The sequence below is a fragment of the Rattus norvegicus genome, chromosome 18, assembly GCF_021556685.1.
Source record: "Rattus norvegicus strain SHRSP/BbbUtx chromosome 18, alternate assembly SHRSP_T2T, whole genome shotgun sequence".
NCBI classification, from domain to species: domain Eukaryota; kingdom Metazoa; phylum Chordata; class Mammalia; order Rodentia; family Muridae; genus Rattus; species Rattus norvegicus.
The window spans coordinates 24,145,893-24,171,383 of record NC_141551.1 but is presented as its reverse complement, the minus strand read 5'-3'; the positions used below and the strand labels follow the sequence as shown (position 1 = coordinate 24,171,383).

Below are 25,491 nucleotides of genomic sequence, written 5' to 3'. Positions count from 1 at the left end.
TGACTCATTTTTCATTTAGTAGAGTTGTTCAGTGTCCATGAGTTTGTAAGCTTTCTGCTGTTTCTATTGTTATTGATACACAGCTTTAATCCGTGGTGGTCATATCTGAAGGAAGCATGGTGTTTTTCAATCTTCTTGTATCTGTTGAGACTTGCTTTGTGTCCCAGTATGTGGTCAGTTTTGGACGAAGTTCCATGAGGTGCAGAGAAGGAAACTGTTTTGTGCTTGGGCAAAATGTTCTGTAACTATGTCAAGTCCCTTTAGTGTATAACGTCTGTTAGCTCCACTATTTCTCTGTTTAGTTTTTGTCTGATTGGCCCATCTATTGGTAAGAGTGAGGTACTGAAGTCACTCACTATCACTGTGTGAAAGTTAACTGATTTTAGCTGTAGTAGTGTTTCTTTTTTATGGATTTGCATGCCCTTGTATTTGATATCTAAATGTTTAGGATTGCAATATCCTCTTGGAGGATGTTTTGTTCGATAAACATGTAGTATCCTTCCCTATCACCTCTGATTAGTTTTGGTTTAAAGAGTGAGTTGTAAGATATTAAAATGGCTACATCTATTTGCTTCAAAGGTTCATTTGCTTGGAATAACTTTTTGCTTCCTTTTACCCTGAGATAATGGTGAGGTGCAGCAGAAAGATGCATTAGAAAGAAAGATGGATCTTGCTTTCTAATCCAATCTGTTAGCCTGTATTTTACTGGGGAATTTAGATGGTTAATATTGAGTGTTACTGTATTAGTGAGGGTTCTCTAGAGTCACAGAACTTATGAAATGAGTCTACATATAAAGGGAATTTATTGGAATGACTTACAGGCTGCAGTCCAACTAACCCAGCAGCAGGCAGCTGTGAATGGGAAGTCCAAGAGTCTAGAAGTTACTCAGCCCCATGAGGCTGGGTGTTGCAGCTGGCCTTCTGCATAAACTGTAATCCTGAAGAGGCCAGCTCCAACAGTTGTGCTGGCAAGTAAGTGCAAGCAGAGGAAGGAGAACAAACCCTTTCTTGTTCCACTGTCCTTACGTAGACCTCCAGCAGAAGGTACGGCTCAGATAGATTTACAGATTGGATTAGAAAGTCAGATCCATCTTTCTGCTGCGTCCAAGAAACATACCTCACAGGAAATATACCTCACCATTATCTCAGGGTAAAAGGATGGAAAAGGTTATTAAAGGTGAGCCTCTAGATTAAAGGTATGTGTCTTCCAGCTTCAAGAAGTGGGTCACATGTGTGCCCTCCATTTCTGAATTATAGTTCATTCCAGATATAATCAAGTTGACAACCAAGAATAGCCATCACAGTTACCAGGGAACTGTGTTTACTGATTCTGTTAGTTTGTTGTTATGGCGTGGGTTTCTCTCCCTCTTTAATTGACTTTTCGGGTACTGTTTAGTCCTTATGTCTCCTTGGATATAGTTGGCCTTCTGTAGACCTGGACTGGTAGATAGAAACTGTTTAAATAGGTTTTATGATGGAATGGTTTTCTTTCTCCATCAATTATGATCAATAGTTTCATGGGGTATAATAGTCTGGGTTAGCATTTGTGGTCTCTCAGACTTTGTAGAACATCCAGCCTGACAATTCTGGCTTTCAGAGTCTCCATTGAGAAGCCAGGTGTTATTCTGATGGGCCTTTCTTTATGTTATTTCATCTTCTTCACTTGCAGCTTGTAATGCCCTTCCTGTGTTCTGTATGTTTAGTGTTTTGATTATTATCTGTTGTAGGATTTTTTTTTTTTTTGGCCCTGTCTATCTGACCTGAGTTTGTTCTCCTTCCTCTATCCCTATTACACTTAGATTTGATCTTTTCATAGTGTCCCAGATTTCTTGGATGTTTTGAGCCTTTTTTTTTTTTGACTCAAGTATCCATTTTTGTTACCTTGTCTTCAATGACTGAGGATATCTTTTCCTCTCTTGTTGATGAGGCTTACATCTGAGGTTTTTGTCTGACATTCTAAATTCATTTCCTGCTTTGTTTCCGTCTTGGGTTTTTTGTTTGTTTGTTTGGTTGGTTGGTTGGTTTTTTTTTTTGTTTTTTTTTTTTGTCGTTGTTTTGGTTTGGTTTGGTTTGGTTTAGTGATTCTATTTATATTTTTATGTCATTCATTAACTGTTTCCATTAGTTCATTCAACTATTTCTTTGTGTTCACGGGATTTATTCATACCCTGTCTAGTATCCTTGAACATATTCATAACTGCTATTCTGAAGTCCTTGACTTGAGTTTTAACCGTATTGAATTTCTCAGGGCCCACTGGTGAAGGTTTACTGTCCTGGCTATTCATGCTGTGTTTTCACACTGGAGTCTGGGCATCTGAAGTTATCATGATAGGGATTCTTCTAGGTGTTGATATATCGAGTCTTATCTTTATTGGGTAGGTATTTTGTATTTTGGTTTCTGTTGCCCTCTCTAGAATCTAGGTAAATGTGGCCTCAGGGACACTGGTAGTGGGTGACAGAAAGGAGTGAGGTGGGCTAGGAGGAAAGGCTGGTGGGGACTATGTGAAAGGCCAAGGGAGATTTGGTCCACACCAAGAGGTAAGTCCCCAGGGAGTAGAGACTTGGTGGGAGGAGAGGCTCCTGCAAGCAGGCTGCTACATGAAGGACTCAGAATAAGTCTGAACTGAACACAATAGAAGACCAGAAGGCTACTCAAAATCACTTGCCCATGTGCTCAGTGTGGCCTCTATGGGTCTCTGATAGCACTGAAGGTGTTTCTGGGCATCTGTGGCTGACACAAAGGAATGTAGATAGGCTAGAAGGGAAAGCTGGGAGGGTCCATGGGAAAGAGCTAACCAAGAGGCAGAATTTCCAGCAAATGGAGGTAGGGTTTGAGAAGGGTACTTGCAAGCAGGCTTTTACAGAACTAAGGGAGAGATTCACTCTTCCTCTTTTTCAGGTCGATTGTCTAAAGTATATTTTACAATGATAGCAAACTGACTAAAACGCTTTTCCTTCTTCCTTCTTTCTTTTATGTGGGTGCTAAGAATCTGAACTCAGGCTCTCGTGGTAACACAGCATGCACTTCACCAACTGTGCCCAACCCCAAAACATTCTCTTTATAAGTTACCCTGACTGTATTATACCAGCAAGAAATAGACGAAGACAGTGAAGCCGGAGCACCCAGGACTCCTTACCTTCTATCCAAAGCTCTACGAACAGCCAAGAAGGGAGTCTCAGACAGGCTGTCATGATGTCACCAAGAAGAAAGCTTCAGAAACAGCCTAAGAGACCAAATGCCCCTCCCCACTGATCTCACCACACTGCTAGGAACCCCACCCACCCACTCAACATGGGCTGAGCAGGAAAGGGGCCAAACAGGGTGTCCTCACATACCCAGACGATTCTGCTGCCACGGCCAAGGCCCATGACACTGCAGGGAAGCCCAGAATAAACACAGAACAGACCACCACAGACCAGAGAGGGTAGCAAGGGCTGCTGGTCCTGGCTGAAATCACTTACCATCAACTTCCTACTTGAGTAGACCATTAGAGTGACATAGGTGTAGCCATTATGTTTCTTCCTCCATAGCCCATATTTACACACACACACACACACACACACACACACACACACACACACACCCCTCTTCCCACAGACAGAGCCCAATCATCCCACTCACTGCAGTCTCTTGTGGTGAGCTCACAGACACAGAGAACTGGGGAAGCAGAGACCCTCTGTATCTGGACCAGGAGAGGCTGAAGAGCACAGACGTTAAGCTGAGCTTTGAAGGATGAGAAGGGTGGAGCGATGGTGGGTGCGGGGTGGTACCCAGGTTCCCCAGTTATAAATGGAACTGGAGAAGTGGGAAAATGAGGCAGAGAGGAGGTCCCAGAACATCAAACTGACATATGAGAGGATGGGGAATTGGCTCAGTGGGTAAACTGTTTGCCCTGCAAGTCATAGAAAGCTGACCTTATGGGTGCCACGTTTGGATGCCAGATGACCCCCACGAGCTCCCAGGGATTCTCCCGTCTCTGCCCCTGTGATTAGTGGCATCACAGACATGGGCTTTACACAGCTTCCAGAGATCCGAGCTCAGGTCACCCCGCTCGAGTAGTGCGAGCTCTAGCCACCACCCTAGCCCCATCTTTCTAGTCTTTCGTGAACCGTCTATTTCTATCCCGGTTCAACTCCTTGTCGTAGGACATATCTGGAAATCCCCGTGGCTGTCATATAGATTCTAAATCACGCACATAATAAAGGGAAGCCCCAGACCTTCAGTCACTAAGAGATCCACACACTCACCCTGAATGTCGCACTTAGCAAGGAACAAAGAGGAGCTCTCACGTGGGACAAACGATAAGACTCAGACTGGCCACACCTCCACATGTATGTGCTTGTCAGCACAGGAGGTCACTAATAGGCTCAGAGCCATCAGTCCAGGAAGGCTTATCAGTGCTACTCAATGAATGCCACCTCCTATCAGGGTTTCCTCTCCTCACATCCTCAGCCCTTGGTCAGATGTGAGTGGGGCTGAAGTGTCTGTCAACAGCTGCCTGAACACCTCAGCAAGGGCTCCAGGCCTCCCTCCGCAAACGTCAGCTGAAAGCCCCCCGCAGCCGTAAAAGGAGACGGCCCACTTTCCCTGGGAGGGCTGAGATGAGCGGCTGGGTGGCGGCCAGTGCCTACTGGAGCCACCTGTGCTTCTGAGAAGGGAGGAAGTCCTCCCTAAGCCCTAAGAGTAAGAAGAGAGGCCCTGGGCTCAGCATTCTCCTGGTGTATGTAAGACACCCTGCCAAAGACTGGAGCAACTCTGCAAGAGCCCGTCTTTCTTCCTCTTTCTCTTCCTCTTTCTCTCCCTCTCTCCCTTGGTGTGCTGAGGGTGGTGTGTGTGTGAGTGTGTGTGTGTGTGAGTGTGTGTGTGTGTGTGTATGTGTGTGTGCGCGCGCGTGCCTGTCTGTCTGTCTGTCTCTGTTTCTCTCCTTTCCCTCACTCCCCCTCTCTCTCCCTCTGTGGTGTCTGTCTGTCTGTCTGTCTGTCTATCTCCGTTTCTCTCTCTCCCTCCCTCCCTCTCTCCCTCCCCCCTCTCTCTCTATGCTTGTGTCTGTCTGTCTCTCTCTCTCCCTCTCTCCCTCTCTCCCTCTCTCTCTCTCTCTCTCTCTCTCTCTCTCTCTCTCTCTCTCTCTCACACACACACACACACACACACACACACACACACACACACAGTCTAATGGTAGAGGTTAGGCAGGAATAAGCACTTTTCCAGAACTCAGGGTCAAATCCAGGAGCCATTTCCAGGAGGAAAGATAAGGGAACGGGAGAGCTGAAGGTCTCTGCCGTCCCACCTGCTGTAGGAAGCAGAGGAGGAACTCCACCCACCACTGACTCCATCTTGACAGACATGGGCACATGCACTCACCAGCCTTCCTCCCAGGACCCACCACTCCTTTGCTGAGACCCTCAAAAAGTCCTCAGGCCTTCACCTTTCTCATCATCTCCTCCCCAGCGGGCAGCAAGTCTGAGCCTCAGGAAGAAACTGTCTCCAAGTGAGTTTCATCCAGTCAGTAGGGTGCCTCCTCCACCCTCCCCGCCGATCTTCACACGGCAGAGGCTGTGGTTGGGGACCACAGAAACAGGATGCACACTCTAACGCCCTCACAAACTCACACTGGGGCGGACAGGAAGGCAAGCAAAAGGCCCTGTGAGAAACCAGACAGGTTTCCCCTGTGCGAAGCGAAAATGAGAAAGGGACCCCAGAATCAGGCCAAAGGTTTATCCATCTGTCCAGGTACCCCTGAGTTTTACTCTGATTCCCTGATACTCTAGGATACTCCTCTATGGGTCCCTCCTCACCCCTACACTCCTCTACCACACAGAGCTAGGATCAGCAAGCTAGGTGCTCTGGTTCAGAGCATAGTGGGGGCCTCCCTCTACCCCAAACTTAAAGGGTCTCCCAGGTTGGCAGAGGCAGAATGACAGCTGCAAGCCTTACAGGGAAATACAGAGCTATGAAAAGACAGACCAGGGATGTGGGAGTGGCCAGAGGTGGGTACCCAGGAGGAGAAGGGGTGCAGGGTCCTCCCCCCTCCTCCTTCTGTCCCAGAGGGCTCTCTGGTGGGGTGGCAATGGTGAAGATGACCAGCGACAGTTTCCACAGGGCCCATTCTCTATTACAAGGACCCTTAGCGTCCAAGATCCTTCCCAGCCCATCTCTTACACCCATGCCCATCTGGCTGTGCCCTAAAGATGAGGGGTTCTCCTCTCCCTCTCTGCTAGGACACTGGAGCGACCTGGGCTGGCTCTCACAAGGAGCCGGGACGCAGCCACCAAGCATCCAGGCTCCTGACAGTAAGAAGGAGGGAGTTCTGAAGAGAGGATGAAGGCCCATGCGTCACACCAGCCTCCACAGGTCCCCCTCGAACTCTCATTCTGAAAGAACCGACCTTGTCAAAAAAATGAACAGCACTTCACTGTGTGCTCGCCTCCTCCACACCCGCCATCTGACCTTTTCCTTGTTTGTTTGTTTGTTTGTTGTTTGTTTGTGACAGTGTCTCATGTAGCTCAGGCTGGCCTCAAGCTCCCTATGTAACCAAGAGTAAATTTGAACTTCTGATCCTCCTTCCTCTACCTCCCAAGTGCTAAGATTACTTCTGTGGCCAACACACCATTATGGAATCAAAGACGAGTTCAGATCCACTGCAACCACATAGAAAAGTAGGGCGTCAAAGAGCATGTCTTCTGATTCCAGCGCTGGGGAGGCAGGGACACAGATGGATTCCTGGGGCTTGCTGGCCAGCTGGAGAGCTAGAGAAGCAGAATCCGGGAGCCCCAGGTTCAGTGAGTAACTGACTCACCAAACAGGGGGGAAAGCAACTGAGAAAAAGATTAGTGTTGGCCTACACACACACATGCACATACACCCAAACACACACTCAAGCATACATGTAGGTGCACGTACACAGGTTTGCTAATCAAAGGGAGGCATCTCAGAGTTTTTTAATGCTGTGATACAATACCATAACCAAAACCAACTTAGGGTGGGAAGGATTTATTTCATTTATAGTTCCAGCCCAGTCCATCACTGAGGAAAGTCTGGGCAAGAACTCAAGGCAGGAACTAAAGCAGAAGCCATGGAGGGATGCTGCTTGTTGGCTTGCTCCTCGTGGCTTGCTCAGCCTGCTTGTTTATAGCATCCGGGACTGCTTGCTCAGGGGTAATACCACTCACAGGGAGCTGGGACCTCCCACAATAATTATCAATCAGAAAATCCTACACGGTTGCCAACAGGCCAATCTGGTGAGAGCATTTTCTCATTTGAGGTTCCTTCTTTCCAAATGACCCTATCTTGAGGCAAGTTGACATAAAACTAGTCAGTGCAAGAAGTCTATGGATCAGCTGCATAACTGTTAACCAAAAGCCTGGTGAAGAAAAGCAATTCCAGACTCCATCCTATCCTGCTGAATTGCTTTAGGTGCCCTTCCATGCAATCCCTCCTCCACCCTGAGTTCTATGTATCAAGCCTGAGAAGCACTTGTAACTGTGGCCCAGCCTCCTCCATGTACCCTGGCCTTCTCTGAAGAGCCCTTCCCTGCTTACCTCTCTGCAAGTGGGAAGGCTGGTGTCAGGAACTCATGCTTTCACTCTGCATTCACTGAGGCACAAATCTGTTCCCATCATGATTCTTTTTTCATGCTCAAATGTTCCAAATGTGACCAGTGGGAGCCTCCTGACATATCCCCATTTATCTTCCTGACCTTCTTTTCTAGCATTGCGAAATGTTCCAGACTCCTCCTATCCTGCCCTGCCTCCGCCCTAGAATCAGTCCTTTCTTCCCATTAGGTATCGCTGAACTGGAAATCCCTGGCATTTAGTCTTCACTTCATGTCTCACGCTCCTGATTATAGTCCTCTGGGGTGGTTAATATTGTCAATTTGATGGGAGATAGAATAACCTAGGAGAAGAACCTCCGGGTGTGGCTGTGACAGAGTTTCTATACTAGGCTAACTGAAGTGGGAACACCCACCCTAATCATGGGCGGCACCATCCCCTAGGCTATGGTGCTGAACTTGGGAGAAAGTGAGCTGAGCACTAGCATTCATCTCTCCTTGCTTCTTGACTTGGAAGCCATGTGACCGGCTGCCTCAGGCTCCTGCTATGACAAACTGTATCTCCTCAAACTATAAGCTGGAATAAACCTCTCCTTCCTTAAGTTCCAGATATTTTATCACACCAATGAAAGAAGTAACTTAGCCAGAAATAAGAAGAGCAAGACAGGGTAGACCAAAGGGCTTGATGGGAAAGAACCTCTTGCAGCATTGACTTAAGGACTGGGGATCTGATCCCCAGAAGCTATGGTAGGAGAGAGTGGACATAAACACACACACACACACACACACACACACACACACACACACACACACACACACACACGAATAATATTTTTTTAAGCAAGAAAAGGGAACCAAAGCAAAGACACTACTGGGCACATTGCTAAGCAGAACAGAGCCAGGAGTCTGAAGCAGACATGAGTCAGTGCAGCTCAGATCTATCAGTGTGGGAAGAGAGACAGACCAGGATCAGCAGTCACCAGGCTGTCACCAGTTGGGGCTAAGACCAAGCAGCAGCTTCTTCAGGCTTCGCTGGCCAATGCTAGCGTGATAAGTTCCAACAGAGGTCATTTTCCTCCAACAGGAGACTGGCCGAGGGATGCTCACAGGCCTGTCCAGACCCTTTTCTTGTTCCAAGCTGCCATCTGAGCCACCTTCAACCACGGCTTCCACTCTTCTTCTCTGGAACAAGCAGGCTTATGGTAGCCATTTTGTGAGAGAGCAGACAGAGTCGCACCAAGCAGGGTGACATAGGACATAGCTTCATCACCAGGTGGCCCCTGGAGGTGACTCTTGCCTCTTGTGACTTGCGCTACTGACTGCTTGAGGGGTAGCTTCTCATCTCACCAAGCTCTGCCAAGGTCTCCTCAGAGCCTGAGTTCAAACACTGAGGTCTAAGCCTTCTGTGACATTCATATTGACTGTCAAATTGACAGGATCTAGAATCACCAGCAGCAAGCCTCTGTGTGTCTGTGGAGGACTTTTCTAGACTGGGCTAATTAAGGTAGGATGGTCCACCTTGAATGCAGGGAGCACCATCCCATAAGCTGGGATCCCAGAGAGACAGGACAAGAAGAGCTGAGCACCAGCATTCACTTCTCCGCTTCCTCACCTCAGACGAAACGTGACCAGCTGCTTCCACAACAATGGACCACATAAACCCTTCCTCCCTCCCTTTCTACCTTCCTCCCTCCCTCCCTTCTTCCCTCCTCCCCTCCCTCCCTTCCTTCCTTAAGTTGCTTTTGTCCAGTACATAACAAATGCATGCTCCGTCCCTTCAGAGCGGCCCCAGCAAAAGCGACTGAGCCTGTGACTGACAGCTCAGGCCTGAGGAGCCACTGCTGTGCCTAACCCCCAACTCCAAGAAGGAAGGGAAAGCAACCAAAGAGAGAAAGGTTTCAACTGGGGTTAGCCTGTGGGAGAGCGCCAGGCTACTGGGCCCAGGGCCTTGCACCTGCTCCAGCTATGGTCTCAGTAGAGAGAATCGAGTTCCCACGCAGGAGCTCAATCTCTGAAAGCAAATCCAGGATGGAGAAGACCCTGGCCAGGAACAACCTTTGATGTTTTCTGCAGTGTAGCACCGGCTGGCCAGCCACCATCTGGCGCTGCCTTCCATCTTCAAAGTTAACACAAGTGTCTGTGATGCCAGTCTTGGGAAGAAGCCAGAGACAGAGTTCCATCTGTAGAAGACTAGAACGTTCACCCACCCTCAGACAGCCCCCCACCCCCACCAGAGGGACCCAAAGTAATGGACACCCATAAGATAGAGCTCATACATTTGTACCTGGGGTAGAAGGGTCTCCCCCATATACAGGCTCAGGCTACCTAAAGGGATAGACCTGAGTCTTCTCAGTTCAGCTCCTGAATCTCTTTAAGTCACCATCCTTGAGCCTCTTCCCCCCTGTCGTGCTGGGATTACAGGTGTGTACCACCAGTCCTAAGGAGAAAACCCAAGGACCTTATGCGCAGGCAAAGTAATCTACCAACAGAGCCACATTCCCAGCCCTCCAACATCATTCTCTCTTCTTACCGACTTTCACAAGGGGCAGATAACTGGGGAAGTGACAAGGAGTTTGCTAGCCAAATCAGTGAGCACTGAGTTCTGAAGGAAGGAACTCGAGTCCTCAGGCCTGTATAGTAAACACTGTACCAACTGGGCCATCCTCCCACCCATCAAGCCTGATTTTGATTGACTTCTGTTCTGTCAGGTTTTGCTATGTGGGGATATCCTTCAAAAGAGTAGATAAGTCAGGGAATACATTCAGGTGAGATTGCAGTGGCCAGAACATGGACAGGAAACGGAGAGAATAACCAGATATGATATGAAAAATGAGGGCAGGGGATCCAGGTTTGAACAATTAGAGAAAGGATGTCATTTCCCCAGGATGGTGATACATGGGGCAGAGAAGTACCCAGAGATGCCAAGAAGTCTAAGGGGCCATAAGGCTCACCCTAGGAGTCACGGCTGGTTCCATACCTGTCATCTCCGCCTCCTGTTAACCTAGGTAGGATTGCTTTTCCCCAAGCCATCCCAATCCACCTAGCCCCCTCCCTACCCAGCTCTCCAAATGTGGCCACACACCTCTACGACTCTCTCAAGCTCATGCTTAGCCTTCCTCGGGGATAGACAGCAGCTAAGCCCACAGCTCACAGACCGAGCTCCCTCCAGCAGCAGCCTTCTCGGCTGCAATTCTCCGGGGTCCTGCAAGAACCCCCAGCTTCTTGCCCTTTGCTTCTCGGTTAAAAGGGTGAAGTGATTGGAGATAGAGCTCAGCTAATAAACTGCTTTCCTTTATGAAGGTAAGCATGAAGACCTAAAATCCTAGAACCCACACAAAAAGACAGGCATGATGGAACACTGTAATCCTAGCACTGGAAGGTCAGAGTCAAAGGATTCCCCAGTCGGCCTAGACTATCAGGTCAGTGAAGGACTCTCTCTCAAAGAACAGAGATGGGCTAGGGCTTAAAGAGCTAAGTATGAAAGCAAGAGGCCTGGAAATTCGGGGTCCCAGAACCCATGTATCTGCTGGGTGGCAAAGCAGCTTTCTGCAACCCCAGTCTTAGAAGGCAGACACAGGATTCCCCACAGCAAGGTGGCTAGGAAGATGGGTGAGCCCTGGGTTTGACTGAGATCCTGACTTAGAAGAATAAGGTAGAAGAGAGGGCAACATCAGCTTTAGGCCTCCATACATGTCACACACACACACACACACACAGATAAGACGGTAGTCCTCAGAGATCATTGAGAGGGAAGCTTGAAGGACTGCCCCCATAGGGACAGTCTTGCAGAACCGGCAGCAGCCACTGTGTGGAGTCCTGACTGGGCCTCAATAGTCTGGCCCTAGAGCTGGGCCAAAAGGCTGGCAACCAGGCATGGCCAGTGGAATGTGAATGGCATGAGGTGACCCCAGGACCTGTCATGTTGGGTGGGGCACAGTCCCCACAGGCACATGCCCTACCCCTGGCTGTAGCCCTGTACCCACCTATCCAGATATGTCATCAGAGCCACCGCTCCTTGCCCCAACACGAGGGTGGCGTTATTCTCAGCCCAGGCATGGGGGTGGAACTGCCTCTTAAGCCACCGTCTCCCACCCCCTCAGCACCTGCTGCCTGGGTTGCTACGGAAGAACACAAATGGGCCCAGCGTGCCAGCTGTCTTAGCAGGCACACAGCCCTGGGTTCCACTCCCAGCACTATAAAACACAAACAGAAGCACTGAAAATTTACGTTATTCCATAAAAAAAAATAAGCGTGCTTTTTGGTTTGTTTTGTTTTTCTTTCCTGCCTTCTCAACAAGAGTGAATCGTGGGGAGATGGCTCAGCCAGTAAAGTGCTTCCTTGCAAACATGAAGACCTGGGTTCAATTCCTTCCCCCAAAACTATACGACATGGTAGTACACGCCATAGTTCTAGCATGGGGAGGGGGGCAGAAGAGGGAGACCTGTGGAGCTCACTAACCAGTCAGCCTAGTTGGATCAGAGACCTCCAGGCCAGTGAAAACCTCTGTCTCAAAGACACAGGGTACCTAAGAAATGACTCCTGGGGTTGACTTTTGACCAATACATGCATGCACACACATGTGAACACACAAACACATGGGAAAGAAAAGTCACGGGAATTCATATTTTCCTTCCAACTGTCCATAATTTCTTCCTATAAGGCAATAATCAATGGTGTGGGGGTAATGTCTGTGGTCCCAATACTTGGAAGGCTCAGGCAGGAGGACCATGAGTTCAAGACCAGCCTGGGCTGTATACCAGACCCCTATTGTTCCTGTCTTGGCAAAGAAAGTGACTTAGAAAGCATGGTAGGCAAAGAGAAAACTAAAGACAGTGCAGAGGCCAGAAAAGCCACTGACCTCCTACCTCTGTACTGTTGAAACTCATCCTTAAGTCTCCTGCCAGCCACTAATGGCTCCTAGAGCTTCTCATCTTTCTTTCATAGGAGATGGTGGGTATTTCTTGACCCAGCTGTTACCCCCACATCAGGGATCGAGCCAGCTTTATTCATATCCAACCCTGAACCTCTGGGGACCCTTATTCATAAGAAAACCCCGGGTTATTCAGCCTGGCACATTTCTGGAGTGGATAGGAGATCCTCACGGAAAAATCCCTGACACAGTTCAGCATGCAGTTCACTTTCTCTGGAGAGCTAGCCTCCAAGGTAGCCCACATCCCAAACACATACCAGGGCCTCAGAAAAAAAAGGCAGCCCACACAGGGGTTCCATCTATAAACATAGAAGCTCTGTCATTTGCACTAGGGTAGACACTTCCCCTCACCCATCCTCTCACCCCCTGTATTCAAGAGGATAGCACAAAGTGGGCAGGGTCAGGACTAAGGGGGCAGCTCAGGAGGAGACAGTGTAAGGACCAGAGTTCCAATCCCTAACTCCAGCACTGGGTGGGTGGCTATGGAAGATACGGCAGGAACACTTGGGCAGGCTGACTGCCAACCCAACTTTAAGTTCAGAGACCTTGTCTCAAGGGAATAATGCTGAGGATGATATACCAGGACACCCAATGTCCTCCCTCTGACCTCCATGTCTCTTTCTCTCTCTCTCTCTCTCTCTCTCTCTCTCTCTCTCTCTCTCTCTCTCTCTCTCTCTCTCTCTCTCTCGGCAAAACCAACCTGGACCCAAAATAAGACTCAGGAAGAAGGAAATCCCAGGGCTTCCCTACACAGAAAAGGGAAGGAGGGAGACCATACTCTGAGCGCCCGTCTGCCTCCTCCACCTGCAGCCCCAGCCTGAGCCACATACAGCACAGAGTTCAATTCCTAGAGACAGCCACAACCACAGAGACAACGCAAGGCTGCAGCGGCAGCTACCTGCAGACCATGGCAGCCTTCCCAGGAACTCCGTCAGGTAGAGCAGATGAATCCTGTCAGGAGAAGGGGGACAGGGTAGGGTGGGGTATAGGTTCTCTCCTTTCCCTTTTTAGAGGCAAAGTGAACTTAGAGAGTGCGCAAATCCGCAGGAGACATTCTCTCCCCTTTCTGAGAGTTTGAGCTTCTCAACTATCTCTCAGTTGTCACTACATTTCCCTCCTCCCTTTTATCCCATCCCCTGGCCTCCCCACCCATTGTCCCACCTAAATCAGAGCCCCTATCTACCCCCACCACACATGTCTGACCACTGAGCCAGTCCCGTGGAATAGAATAACTCATGCACTCTTAGTCCTAAGAAGCAGGGAAAACAGAGCCATCCAGAGCATGGAAATGGGGTCCTCTGAAGGCCTCTGGGTATCGGGCCAGTGCCCAGGGCTCAGTGGTGAGGCCCAGGTTTGCCAGAGCTCAGGCATCTTGGCTGAAGCCCCAGGGAGAGGCTGAACTTAGAAAAAGGTCCAAAGAAAGAAGCTGCAGCTGTTAGAAGGGGGTTGAACTGTTAAGGTTGAAGGTTGCCCTGGCACCCTATCCCCCTTCCGGCCCTGAAACCCCGGCAAAGCTCCTCTAACCATAGGCGGCCATGGAAATCTCCACCCTGTCACCAGCCAACAACTTTATAGCCCATACACAACAGAATGCATCACCGCTCTCCCTCCTCCCCCAGACCTGCATCGAGAGCCAGGCATGGTCACAGCTAACGGGACCCAAGAGTGAGAGACAGGCCCAAGCCTTTCTACGTCAATGGCTAAGGAAGGTGAATGGGTCCTGACATTCCTGCTCACCAGAACCACTTGTGCCACCCCCTCGTCACACACCTCCTGCCCCTATACCGTCACACCTCTCCAACAGGCCTTTAAGAAGGCATAAGCAGAACCAAACATACAGGAGGCTGCCTACTAGCCTCACCTGACCCAAGCCCTTAGGCTTCTCAGAAATAGCTTCTTTCTGGCCAAAGCTACTCCCCCTGGGAATGAAGAGCCCACTTCCTCTCCCCAGCTATCCTGAGGTCCCTGTGCCTGGAGTCAATTAGACACCAAAACATTGAATACTTGGGCGAGCACAAGCTGGGGAGATAAAATGTTTCTGGATGCACCTGAGGAAGGGGGCTAAAGGGCTTGACCTGGGAGGCTAGGAGCGCAGGTCAACGGGTGAGGTGTTTGCCACAAGAGCAAACGAATCTGAATTTGATCCTCGAAACCCACGTAAAAGTGTCAAGCCCATGCACTGGAATATACTGATGACCCCAGCTCTGGGAGGTAGAGACCGGCAGTTCCCAGGGGTTCACTAGGCAGCCACATGGCTTACTAGTTCCAAACCATGCGAGACCCTATCTCAAAAAACCAAGATGAGAGCAAGCCAGGAAGATGGGCCCGTGGTTAAAGGCAATAGCCACCTGAAACCCTTGGACAAGATAGATAGATAGATAGATAGATAGATAGATAGATAGATAGATAGATGGATGGATGGATGGATGGATGGATGGATGGATACATACATACATACATACATACAGTTACAGATAGAGTGATAGATAGATAGATAGATAGATAGAGTTATAGATAGATAAGTTATAGATAGATAGATAGATAGATAGATAGATAGATAGATAGATCTTATAGATAGAGTTATAGATAGATAGATAGATAGATAGATAGATAGATAGATAGATAGATAGATTGACTGCTAGATAGATGATAGTTACAGATAAAGTGATAGATAGATAGATAGATAGATAGATAGATAGATAGATAGATAGATTGACTGCTAGATAGATGATAGTTACAGATAAAGTGATAGATAGATAGATAGATAGATAGATAGATAGATAGATAGATAGATAGTTAGATAGATAGATTGACTGCTAGATAGATGATAGATAGTTACAGATAAAGTGATAGATAGATAGATAGATAGATAGATAGATAGATAGATAGATAGATAGATTGACTGCTAGATAGATGATAGATAGTTACAGATAAAGTGATAGACAGACAGACAGACAGACAGACGGATGTAGTAATGTATATTTGTAATTCCAGCATGCCTACAGTGAGAGGAGAAAAGAACAGAGAAGTGTCTGGAAGGTCATGGGTTGGCTACCTGGAGGACACATAGGAGCAGCAGAAACAAGAGACTCATCTTCAACAAAGTGGAAGTTGAGAACCAACTCCCAAAAGTTATCTCCAAACCTCTACACACCCCTGACACAAACCTTCACTCACACACATACGAGTTCTAGATTAATTCATGAACTTAAAAGTTAATTTTAAAGAAAGATGAACAGAGTCCTGAAGTTGACCTCTGACCTCCACACATGCGCACGCACATGCTAGCACAAGCCAGCCCTAGTCTGAGGCAAAGCCAGTTACCTCCCCAAGCTGGCCTCCATTTATCTCTTCTCAGCCTTAGGCCTTATCCTCCCCAACTGCATTAACTTCCGTCTCAAACAAGCCATAAGAGGTCTACTTTGACGACTGCCTGGAACCTGGCACCTTGCCCTGGAGCTCAGCTCAGGTCTCCCTTCTCTCCGCAGCCTCAGCAGATCATCCAGACCTGAGGGGACACTGTGAGAGGTGGGCAGCTCCTCACGCTCAGCCTCCTGTCCCATAATGGCCAGATGCTCAGTGAGAGAAAGAGCCTCAGACCAAGTGAGCTGCATTGTCCCCAGACTTTAACTGAGGTCAGATGTGATGCATACAAAGTGAAGAGTCCGCAGGGGCTGTCCCGACATGGTGCCAGGGTGGTGGTACAAGGAGCAGAGCCTGTGGTAGAATGAAAGGTCTGGGACGTGCAGCAACTCTGACAGGGGGGACACCTCCCTAACTAGACCGGTAGTAGCTGCTGTCTGTGGCCACCCACTCACTCCCATGATGACCTGGGGCTCAGCATAGTGCAGGGCCCTCACGCTGCAGCGGGAAGATGATGCAGCTGGGCATCCTTCCCAAGGACACTAGGGACACAGAAATACTCGGAGACAGTGTGAGGCTCACTTCAAGCCCCATGTTGTGACCCCAATCCATTTGCTGTGAAACTTGGGATCTGGGGCAGGGAGTAGGACAAAAGTTCAGGGTCTGGAAGGAAAAAAAAAAGCCTAAGAACCACCTCTAAGGATGGAGACAGTAGCTGCAAGATGAGATCTCAGGCCTAGCAAACCACACTGCCCCAGCCCTTGGTCCATACAGCCAAGTACGTCTGTCTCTTGTAAGTTTGCTCATATAGGGCATTTCTCTGCTGAGGACCAAGGTCCTGTTTGTTATCTGACCTAAAAGCAAGCAATGGCCCCCCAACACACAGACACACAAACACACACACACACACACACACACACACACAGATACACACAGACACATACACAGAGAGAGAGAGAGAGACAGGCAGGCAGGCACACATGCACGTACACACAGACAGACAGATACACACAGACACACACACCACACACACAGAGACAGATAGACACACAGGCATGCACGCACACATGCACACGCACATGCGTACACTCACACACACACCGCCCTGACCAGCCACGAGAACCATCTGACCAGGCAGCAGATCTGCGCCACTTGCCGAGATTTGACTCCACCACATGCCTAAGCTATTTACTCATCCATCTGACCACGAAGGAAGGGAGGCCTAGATTAGCCTACTGTGGCAGAGTAGGGTGGGATAACCCCAGTCCTGCAGTGAGTTTCTCCACCACGAAACACAGCCTCCAGGCCTGTCAGGCATCAGCACTGTCCCCTGGTGTCAGAAGCCATACATCCTTTATCAATAGGCAAACTGGTCCTCCGATTCCACAACCCCAGATTCAACAAACTGAATACCAAAAACATTTCAAAAGGCAAAATGGTGTCTGAACGCACACAGATGGTTTTGCTTGCTGTTGTATCCGAATGATAAACGGAGTAGCATGTGTTCACACCAAATTGACCACCATAAACCATTTAGAGAGAGCTGGCACATATAGGAAGATGTGTGTAGTTAGTTTTGATGCAACTATTACATTAATTTATGTAACACGCTTGACCGCTGGAAGACTTGGACATTGGCACCCTGGGTATCCTCAAATCCATTTTCTAAGGACCTTGAGGAATGATTTCATGCTTAAAATACCTTCTGTGTGCTGGGCTGGAGGTCTAGACATCACTGAGGCAGGAGGCAGTACCTTGCCCTTGAGAATAGAGACAGGATTTACTCTGCAGCCTGGGCCCAGGCCACATGGGGTGCAGTGCCAGGCCCAGGCCACAGGGGGCGCAGTGCCAGGCGCGGAGAAATAACTTCTAGCTTCTATAGGGTCAACAGCATAGCTGTTTCCTCCCTAGAACAGTTTTTAAAACCTAGTATCTCAGTGATTTTAAGAGGAATTTTGTAGAAATAATGGAAAATAAAATACACCGTATATAATTTAGAGTAAAAAGTGTTTCAGAGCTGGAGAAATGACTCAATCAAGCGAATGCAAGTGTAAGGGCCAGAGCTCAGGTCCCGAGCTTCCTCGTAAATCCCGGGGCACAGCACTGCGCACCAGTAACTCCGACACTGGAGGAGGCAGACGCAGGGGTCTCATGCACAGCAAGCTCCGGGTTCCAGGAGACACCTCGTTCCCAAGACTAAGGTTCTCTGGCCTCCAGCACCAATTGTGAGGCTGAGTTGTCACCTTCAGTCTTGCTCTTGAAACGCAGGCCTCCACCACCTACCAAACAGTACAAACTTCCACTCCAGGTGGGATTAGGGCTACATCTTAATTAAGGGTCAAGTGCTTCAGGGGCTAAAGTCCACCTCACCTATATATGTCTCCTCTCCTTTCTACTGCAAGAGAGGTAGGTGGTCACCCGCAAGTCTGGTTGGGCCAGAGACAGAGTCTGAAATGTCAACCACAGGACCAAGCATCTTTTTCTTTCTTTTCAAAATACATTTTATTACATCTGTGTATTTGTTCGTTCATTCATTCATTCATGTGTACCTACACGTGCATGTGAGCATATGTACCATGGCACGTATGTGGAAGTCGGCCCTCTTCTTCCAACCTATGGAATCCCCAGGGATCTGGGATAGAACGCTGGAGGTCAGGCTTGATGACAAGTGCCTTTTTATTTCCCCAGCCACCTTGCCGGCCCCTTAGTTTCTTCACTGGGACTCACAACACTGCAACAATGGTGGCAGGACGTAGGTAGTTATGATTCGTGGCTATTATTATTAACGATATTAGATCAAGCTTCCCTTGGGCAGGAAAAGCAGCCTTTCTCTTCTCCATTAATCAGCCCCGCCCCTTAATGGCTAAATGGCATATGAAATTAGGAGGTGGCAACCTCTTGTAGGGGGCTTTAGAGGCCTGGCTTTCTGAGGAAGCAGGTTTCATTAACCCGGTTTCAGAAGGGGAGCCTGAGGTTACAGAGACTGCCGTGATTTGCCCAAGGACAGAACAGTGTTGCTATGGGGCGATGACTCAGCCTGTGATCATCCACTGCAACATTGCCTGTGTGGGACCCCTGCAGTTACCTTTGGTAGCATTTTGAGGTGCCTCTCCCATGCTTCCCAAAGTCTGCTCTGAACGGGCACCCCAGCCCACCTGGCCCTGCACAAACACCCAAGCCAAGACACACATCTGTCCTAGCCTGTCCCTCTGTGGTATAACATTTTAGGATTAGTATCCTTTTCTTTGCATTCTTAAGACTTGGTGGAAGCTGGCCAAAGAGGCAGCTTTTAGGAAAACACAACACACCAGACATCCACCAGGAAGTCCCCACTACCAGAGGTGGCTTCTCACCTGGAGACCAGAACTTCTCCCTAGCCTTTCCCATCTAGCCAGCCACCTGCATCTGTAGTCACACCTAAAGACCCAAGCTCAGGCATAGGTCTCCATAAATGGAACACACTCCTGCTGTAGCCACTTGTGTGACAGCCAGGTATGTCTCCAGCTAGGGTGCTTAGCGCACAGTGGGCGCTACGTGTCCCATCCTGTGCAAGTTCATCACCATGCCAACAGTGTCAAGAGACAGAGAAAGGACTCAGGTTAGTTTATTAGTGGAGCTGAGTTAACTCTAAAATACTCTGATTCAAAGTACAAGCTTTCTACCTTCAAGACTGCCTCTCTGCACAACACTTATTCGTGTGCATGTACACCACACACACACACACACACACACACACACACACACACACACACACACACACACACAGACTGTTATCCTAAGCCCTAACCGGCTAACAACTCAGCAGGGATTAGCTGTCTACAGAGGCCTATAATAGACACTCCCAGGGAGCGATCTGAGTAGTGAGCCTTGTAGGGAAAGAGGGTTCCAAGGAGGTTCTGTGGCATCAGTCTACCTCTTAGCTGACATGTAGTGAGCATGTACTATATAGCCATGCATCTGTCAAAGGCTTTCTGTTCTTCACAATCAATCATGCCTATGATGAGAGCTGTTGAGAGCTGTTGTTATCCCCAGTTTATCGCCCAGTAGGGCGGTGGGGAGGTCAGGAAGAACCTGCCACCTGACTAAGGTCCTGCAGCCAGTCAGGGGGACCTAGAGGCCCCATGCTTTCTGCTCCCACCCAGGGTGATATACAGGATAGAAAATCTACCTCAGGGGATGAGCTATATGCAACAGAGGACTGAAACTTTCTCAGTATTGTCCCAGCTTCCCTACTTGGAAAGAATGTACCCAAGGCCGCCAGTGCAGAAGCCAGAGCAGGAGGGTGGAAAGGGAACCTCAGAAGATGAACTGCAAGGCAGTGGGGAAAGTGGTCTGCCTCTGCGGCTGGGGGACTTCTGGGGGGGCAGAGATTCCCACTCCAGCATGCAACTTCATTTTTACCCAGCCACGCCTTCCCTCTCATGGCACTGAAATTCTCTCCATCCTCTCTAGCCCTTTGTACCTCACCAGGCCTTTGTGTTCTAAGCATCCAGCAGGCTCTCCCTTGTCTACCATCCCCCAAGATAATAGCAATTACCTGACTTCTACCTGCCACAGCCAGTAGAGTTCTGAGGCGGCCAGGCCTGGAGGCGGGGCTCAGGAAGACCCCATGGACACACTCACAGCTCTTCAACGCCTTCCTGAGCCCAGTGTCTCCAGAGCATCTCTCCTGACCCCACTCCCAAGTACCCAACACCCCACACAGGATGCAGGACCTTGCAGAGAATAGAAACCATTTACATAAAGAATTTTCAGGAAATCTGATCTAGGCTGGAAGATTCAGCAGAGCGTGCCCAAGCTCAAGGAGAGAGGCCCGGTGCGGAGAGTTTCAGGAGGAAAAGAGATGGTCCAGCCATCTCCAGGGTAGAGGGAAATACAGAGATAGAAAGGGGATGTTGAAGATGCCTTTCATGAAGCACAGCAGCTTTAGCCTGGGTCCTCAGACTGGAGAGACGCCGGTGTAAGTAAAACCAGTGACCCGGATGACCTCAGTTGCAAGGGCTACGTGATTCGTGATTCGAGCAGGCAGTCAGGATTATGCAGCAAAAGCCCATTCTGTTAAAGGGAACAAACATACGCTCCTCCAGGGAGCCAAGCTACTCTTTGGGTCACTACCAGAAGCGTTATGTTCAAACCCAGCTCATACTAAGAAGTCTGATGTGCCTTCCACGTGGGAAGAGCTTGACCACGCAGAGGAGCACAGTGCAATGGCTCGCCATGTGTCATGGCGGCATATCAGCGACTGACGTGATGCTGCAGTTCACCGCCATGGGTCAGGGTCTTACGGATGACAGCGGCTGCCCCTTTCTTTGCTAAGCATCTGCTCCATAGGCCAGAGATGTGCTGTGCACTGACAGCCCCGGACTTCCCACTCCCACTGGGGTTCCAAACGCTCTTGTTCGCACCCCTCCAAGCATGCCCAAGGACAGCCACAGTCAAGGGAAGATTACCTAGTTGTGCATTCCCACCATAACCCAAGACCTTCTACCTGTGCTCAACCACTGGCCCAATACTGTGAGAGCGAAGCCCAGCCTCCCTCGTGCACTCTCCCCTGAGGACTCCTAGGCCTTGGACTAGGGCAGGCAAAGATTCCACACCCCCACCCCAGCTGTCCTTTTCCCCAACCACCCCATCCCCCACGGCCCCTGCTGGCCAACCTCTAATCCTCCTGTCATCTGACCCAGCCTCCACCCTAAACTGGCTTTGCCGAGCCACCCTTCTGAGGCCCAAAAATGGACACAGTCATTTATAGAGGGTCAGCTAAGCCAAATGCAATGGGATGATGACCTCATGATTCCATGGGCATAGGCACACTTGCTCTCTGCGGGCATACAGCAGCCGTACTGAATAAGTCCCATGGAGGCCTGAATGATACGCTTCCTGCCTGAAGCAGCACGCAGGGACTCAACCTAGGACAAGGCAGCTGGCATGTGTGCAACCAGGAAAGTAGAGGAGAGCACAAGCAGCTAACTCCCTGGTCTGGGCCAGCCAGGGCTCCCAGATCAAGCACCCAAATACCCGAATTCATTCATAAACATCCACTAAACACCCATCAGAGCCAGACACAAGAGGGGTACAAATAGATCTGCCCAGGACCGTGAAGGAGGCAGATGAATCAAAGGTACTCAAAACCCAAGGAGGCAGATGAATCAAAGGTACCCAAAACCCATTAGGGAAGACAGCGGAAAGGTGGCTCTATGACCCACATGGGACCCCATGACACTAGAGGGCACACTGGCCTCTCTTGTCACTGAGTCTCCATGGATGTCAAGGCTGAGAAGTTGGGAAGAAGAAAAACAACGGAGGGAATGGGGCCTTCTTCCTATGCAGATGCACTGAAGGCTTTCTTCTAATTGTCTCTGAGCGTGCACATGCGTGCAAAGGCCAGAGTCTCTCGGGGTCTCTCGCTGAATCTGGAGCTCACTCCTATCACTAGGGTGTGATCCCAGAGTTGGGATCACACAGCTCACAGCACTTCCGCTCCCAGCTTCACATGCGAGTTCCGGGGGAATGGAACTCAGACCTTCATATTTGTGTGGAAAACACTTTTCCAACTGAGCCATCTCCCCAACTGTCTCTGTGCTCTCCACCATAGCAGATGCTAGCTACCCTTGCTCAGAAAACACCCTTTGGTGACGATATAAATAAAAAGATTAAAATTGCCCTGTGGCTAGTTTGACCAAGGAAGTAGATCCAGGATCAGGACTGCTTGTAAGACAAGGGACCTGAGGTCCGGTTAGCAGTGGCCATTGAATAGGATTGGACCACCACCAGAAGATGCTGGAGAGTCAGTCCAATCGGTGACCCAAGCTGTGACCAATGTAGATTCCAAGTGGCAGAAAGACAAACGGAAGAGGACAGCATCTAGGTAAGGCACAGGGCTTCCTGAAGCAGGCCCTGAAGCAGGCCAAGGAGGGAGACGATGGGAAACAGGCCGGTGTCTCAGGATGTCTGTCAGTCTGTCTTGGCTTCCCCTGGGCAAAGGGTCCCTAATCAATGCCCATTGGACAGAGAGCAAACGTGGCAAAAGACGAGTATAGGTCCCTGAAGTCCAGGCTCAGCCAAGGCCAGCTGTTGGCCACAGCCGTGGTCCCTAGCCAACCAGCTGTCAGCCAACTGTCCAAAGCCTCTGAGCGGGCCCTGAAAAGAGAGATGGCAGCTCAGTGGCTCGGTGACACCGGGCCATCTACAAGAAAGGAACATAGCCTATGCTCGTGGCTCCCAGAGTTGCATCAAGGAGGCTACTGCCAAAAACAGATGGACAAACAAATGCATCTGGAAAGAGGTGCGCACTGGCTATAGTGAGCAGCCATAATGAAGTGGTGTTTCCTGTGGTGGGGGTAGGGAGCTTGTCTCAGCTTACTCCCAATATTTCCATTCAATTAATTCCTTTAGGAGTGGGAAACAGGCTCTAGGCACCTTAGATAAATTACTAGGTCACTGGGAGCCAGGGTGGTTATATCTGCCTACTGTTCCAGTTGGGTCACTCAGGTCTCTCCTCTCTCTCTCTCTCTCTCTCTCTCTCTCTCTCTCTCTCTCTCTCTCTCTCTCTCTCTCTCTCTCTCTCTCTCTCTCTCTCCTTTCCTCCTGGATGCGCTGGATGAGGAAAGGAGCGCTGGCCAGATCAGGGGATTAACAAGAGCCTTCCCAGACACAGTAACCCTCTTCTTAGCTAGTAACCACAAGGATGAGGAGTAGGGCTCTAAGGAAGATCTACCCGCCCCCCCCATCACGTGTCTGCACCCTTGGGGAGCTCGCTCAGCTGCAAAAGTCATTGTTTATAAACAGCTCAAGACCGGCAGAAAAAAGACGAGCCTGTCCCTGTCCCCACCAGGCCCCGGCCCAGATAAGAGCCGTGAGGGGCTATCCCTGGCAGAAGCACAGATTGTACAATCTCAGATTTCATAGTCGGAATTGGCAGGGGAAGTGGCGTCAGCAGCTGGCGTGATCCAATTCAATAAGCCAGGGACGGCGTGGGGTAAAAGGCAGGCCAGCGAAGGACCCCCACCCCCAATCCCTGCATTTCCTGCACAGTCAGGGTGTCCCAGGAAGCTCTGATCCTTTCCCCTGCAAAAACCCCAGAATACTCTCAAACCACGGGGATAGGGTTTCCCGCGGCGCCCTCCACACCCCTCTTTGGGCCACCGGATAGCATTGAGCTCCCACCACCACTCTCTCCAGCGGCAGGAACCGCCAAAGCCCTGTTGGGGAGAGGGGTGCAGAATCTGCTACCCGGCGGGTCTGGGCGGGACCTTCTAGGCCTCAGGCACCTCTTGGAAAAAGGAAAGCGATCCCTCCTTCTGGGACTAAGGTAGAAAGGCGGTAGGAAAAAGAGGGCAGTGGGCGTACTACGCACTAGCCAGCTGGGAAAGAAAGTATAGCCTTAGAAGTCTGGGACGCGAACGGCCCCAGGGGCGAGGAGACAGGCTCTCCCCACCCCCATACAAGCCCCGCCTGGATTGCCCGCCTGGGTCTGGAAGGCTGGGGGTCACCTCCCGGCCTCCTGACCCTTGGACCCCACGGTAGGGTAAGAATGGACCCCGCGTCCGAGGATCAAACCGGAGCGTGGGCCTCCACTTCTGCAGAGGAGCCCGAAGGTGCAAAACGATGGGGGAAGGGGGACACAAGGTGGACAGCTGCGCTCTCCCCTGCCGGCGCCCAGGTAGGGAGAAGGGGGGCACCTTAACTGCAAGGAGACCAAACCCGGGGACTCCTTGGCGGTGATCATCCGGAAGTAACCAGCTAGGTCCCAGGGGTAGGGGTGAGAGGTGTGGCAGGTTTACCGTTCACTCACCTTCTCCTGAGCTCGAGTCAGCTTCTTCTGAACATTGCTTGCGATCTTCCCCGCTGTCACCCCCTTGCTCCCCATCTCTGCCATCCTGGCGCCGGCCTCGCCCGTAGCGAGCGCGGATAATGGCGCGGGGAGGCCGTGAGCGCCTCACTCCCAGCCTCCAGCCCCGGTCGCTCCACCAGCCTGAGCCCTGCCTGGCTCCACGCCGCGCACTAGAACAGCTCAGGGGACTGACGGAGACGGAGCGTGCGCGGGGAGAGCGAGTGAGCAACGCGGGGATCCAGGGAGGGAGGGAGCCAAAGGAGGAGGGAGGGGGCGGGGAGAGGGGACCAGCCGCGGGCGGGTCAGCGCCCCCAGCCCGCCCCCTCCGGACACGACACTGCCTTTTAAAGGGCCATTCTGGGATCTGGATCTCACCGCCCTGGAGGAGGGATCCTGGAGGGCGGGCACTGGGGGCTGCGGGTCAGGGACTCCCCAGACGAGCTTGCGACTTCGCCTGGGGTTGGGAACTACCTAAGGTGTCCTCAATTCAGCGCCACCGCGACCCTGAGGCGTACGCCCTCCTCCCAAGCAGATACCTCCTGAAACTCTAGAAAGGTAACCAGGTGACGGAGTTTGGGTGCTTTCTGTGCGGGAATAGATGCGTGCGTGGCCCTGAAATCCCAGAGTCCCCGCGGGCTGGGAAAATGCCCTTCCAGGGATTCCCCTCCGCTGGCAGTCCAGCGTCCGCCTCCTCCTGCACCCTAGGGCACGTCTCTCTGTCCCTTTCTCTTTGCCTAGCCCCATGACATCTAAGCACTCGGTTTTTCCAGTTTGGCCTTTAACTATCATCCTAAAGATCACCTAACCTTAAC

The 25,491-nt window shown here is 50.3% G+C and overlaps 1 protein-coding gene across 37 annotated transcripts in view; it reads right to left on the bottom strand.

Moving 5' to 3' along the window:
• Bin1 (bridging integrator 1) overlaps positions 1-24,902 on the bottom strand; it is a 56,838-nt gene extending 31,936 nt beyond the window's left edge. For 23 of the 37 annotated variants that reach the window (XR_015642110.1, XM_087592024.1, XM_087592027.1 and 20 more), the window contains exon 1: positions 24,641-24,869. Coding sequence is in view for 36 of the 37 variants with exons in the window: in XM_087592024.1 (XP_087448150.1) it covers positions 24,641-24,724 (84 nt within the window). In the remaining variant the exon portion in view is untranslated. 37 annotated transcript variants of the gene reach the window in all.
• Positions 24,903-25,491: the final 589 nt, after the last annotated feature.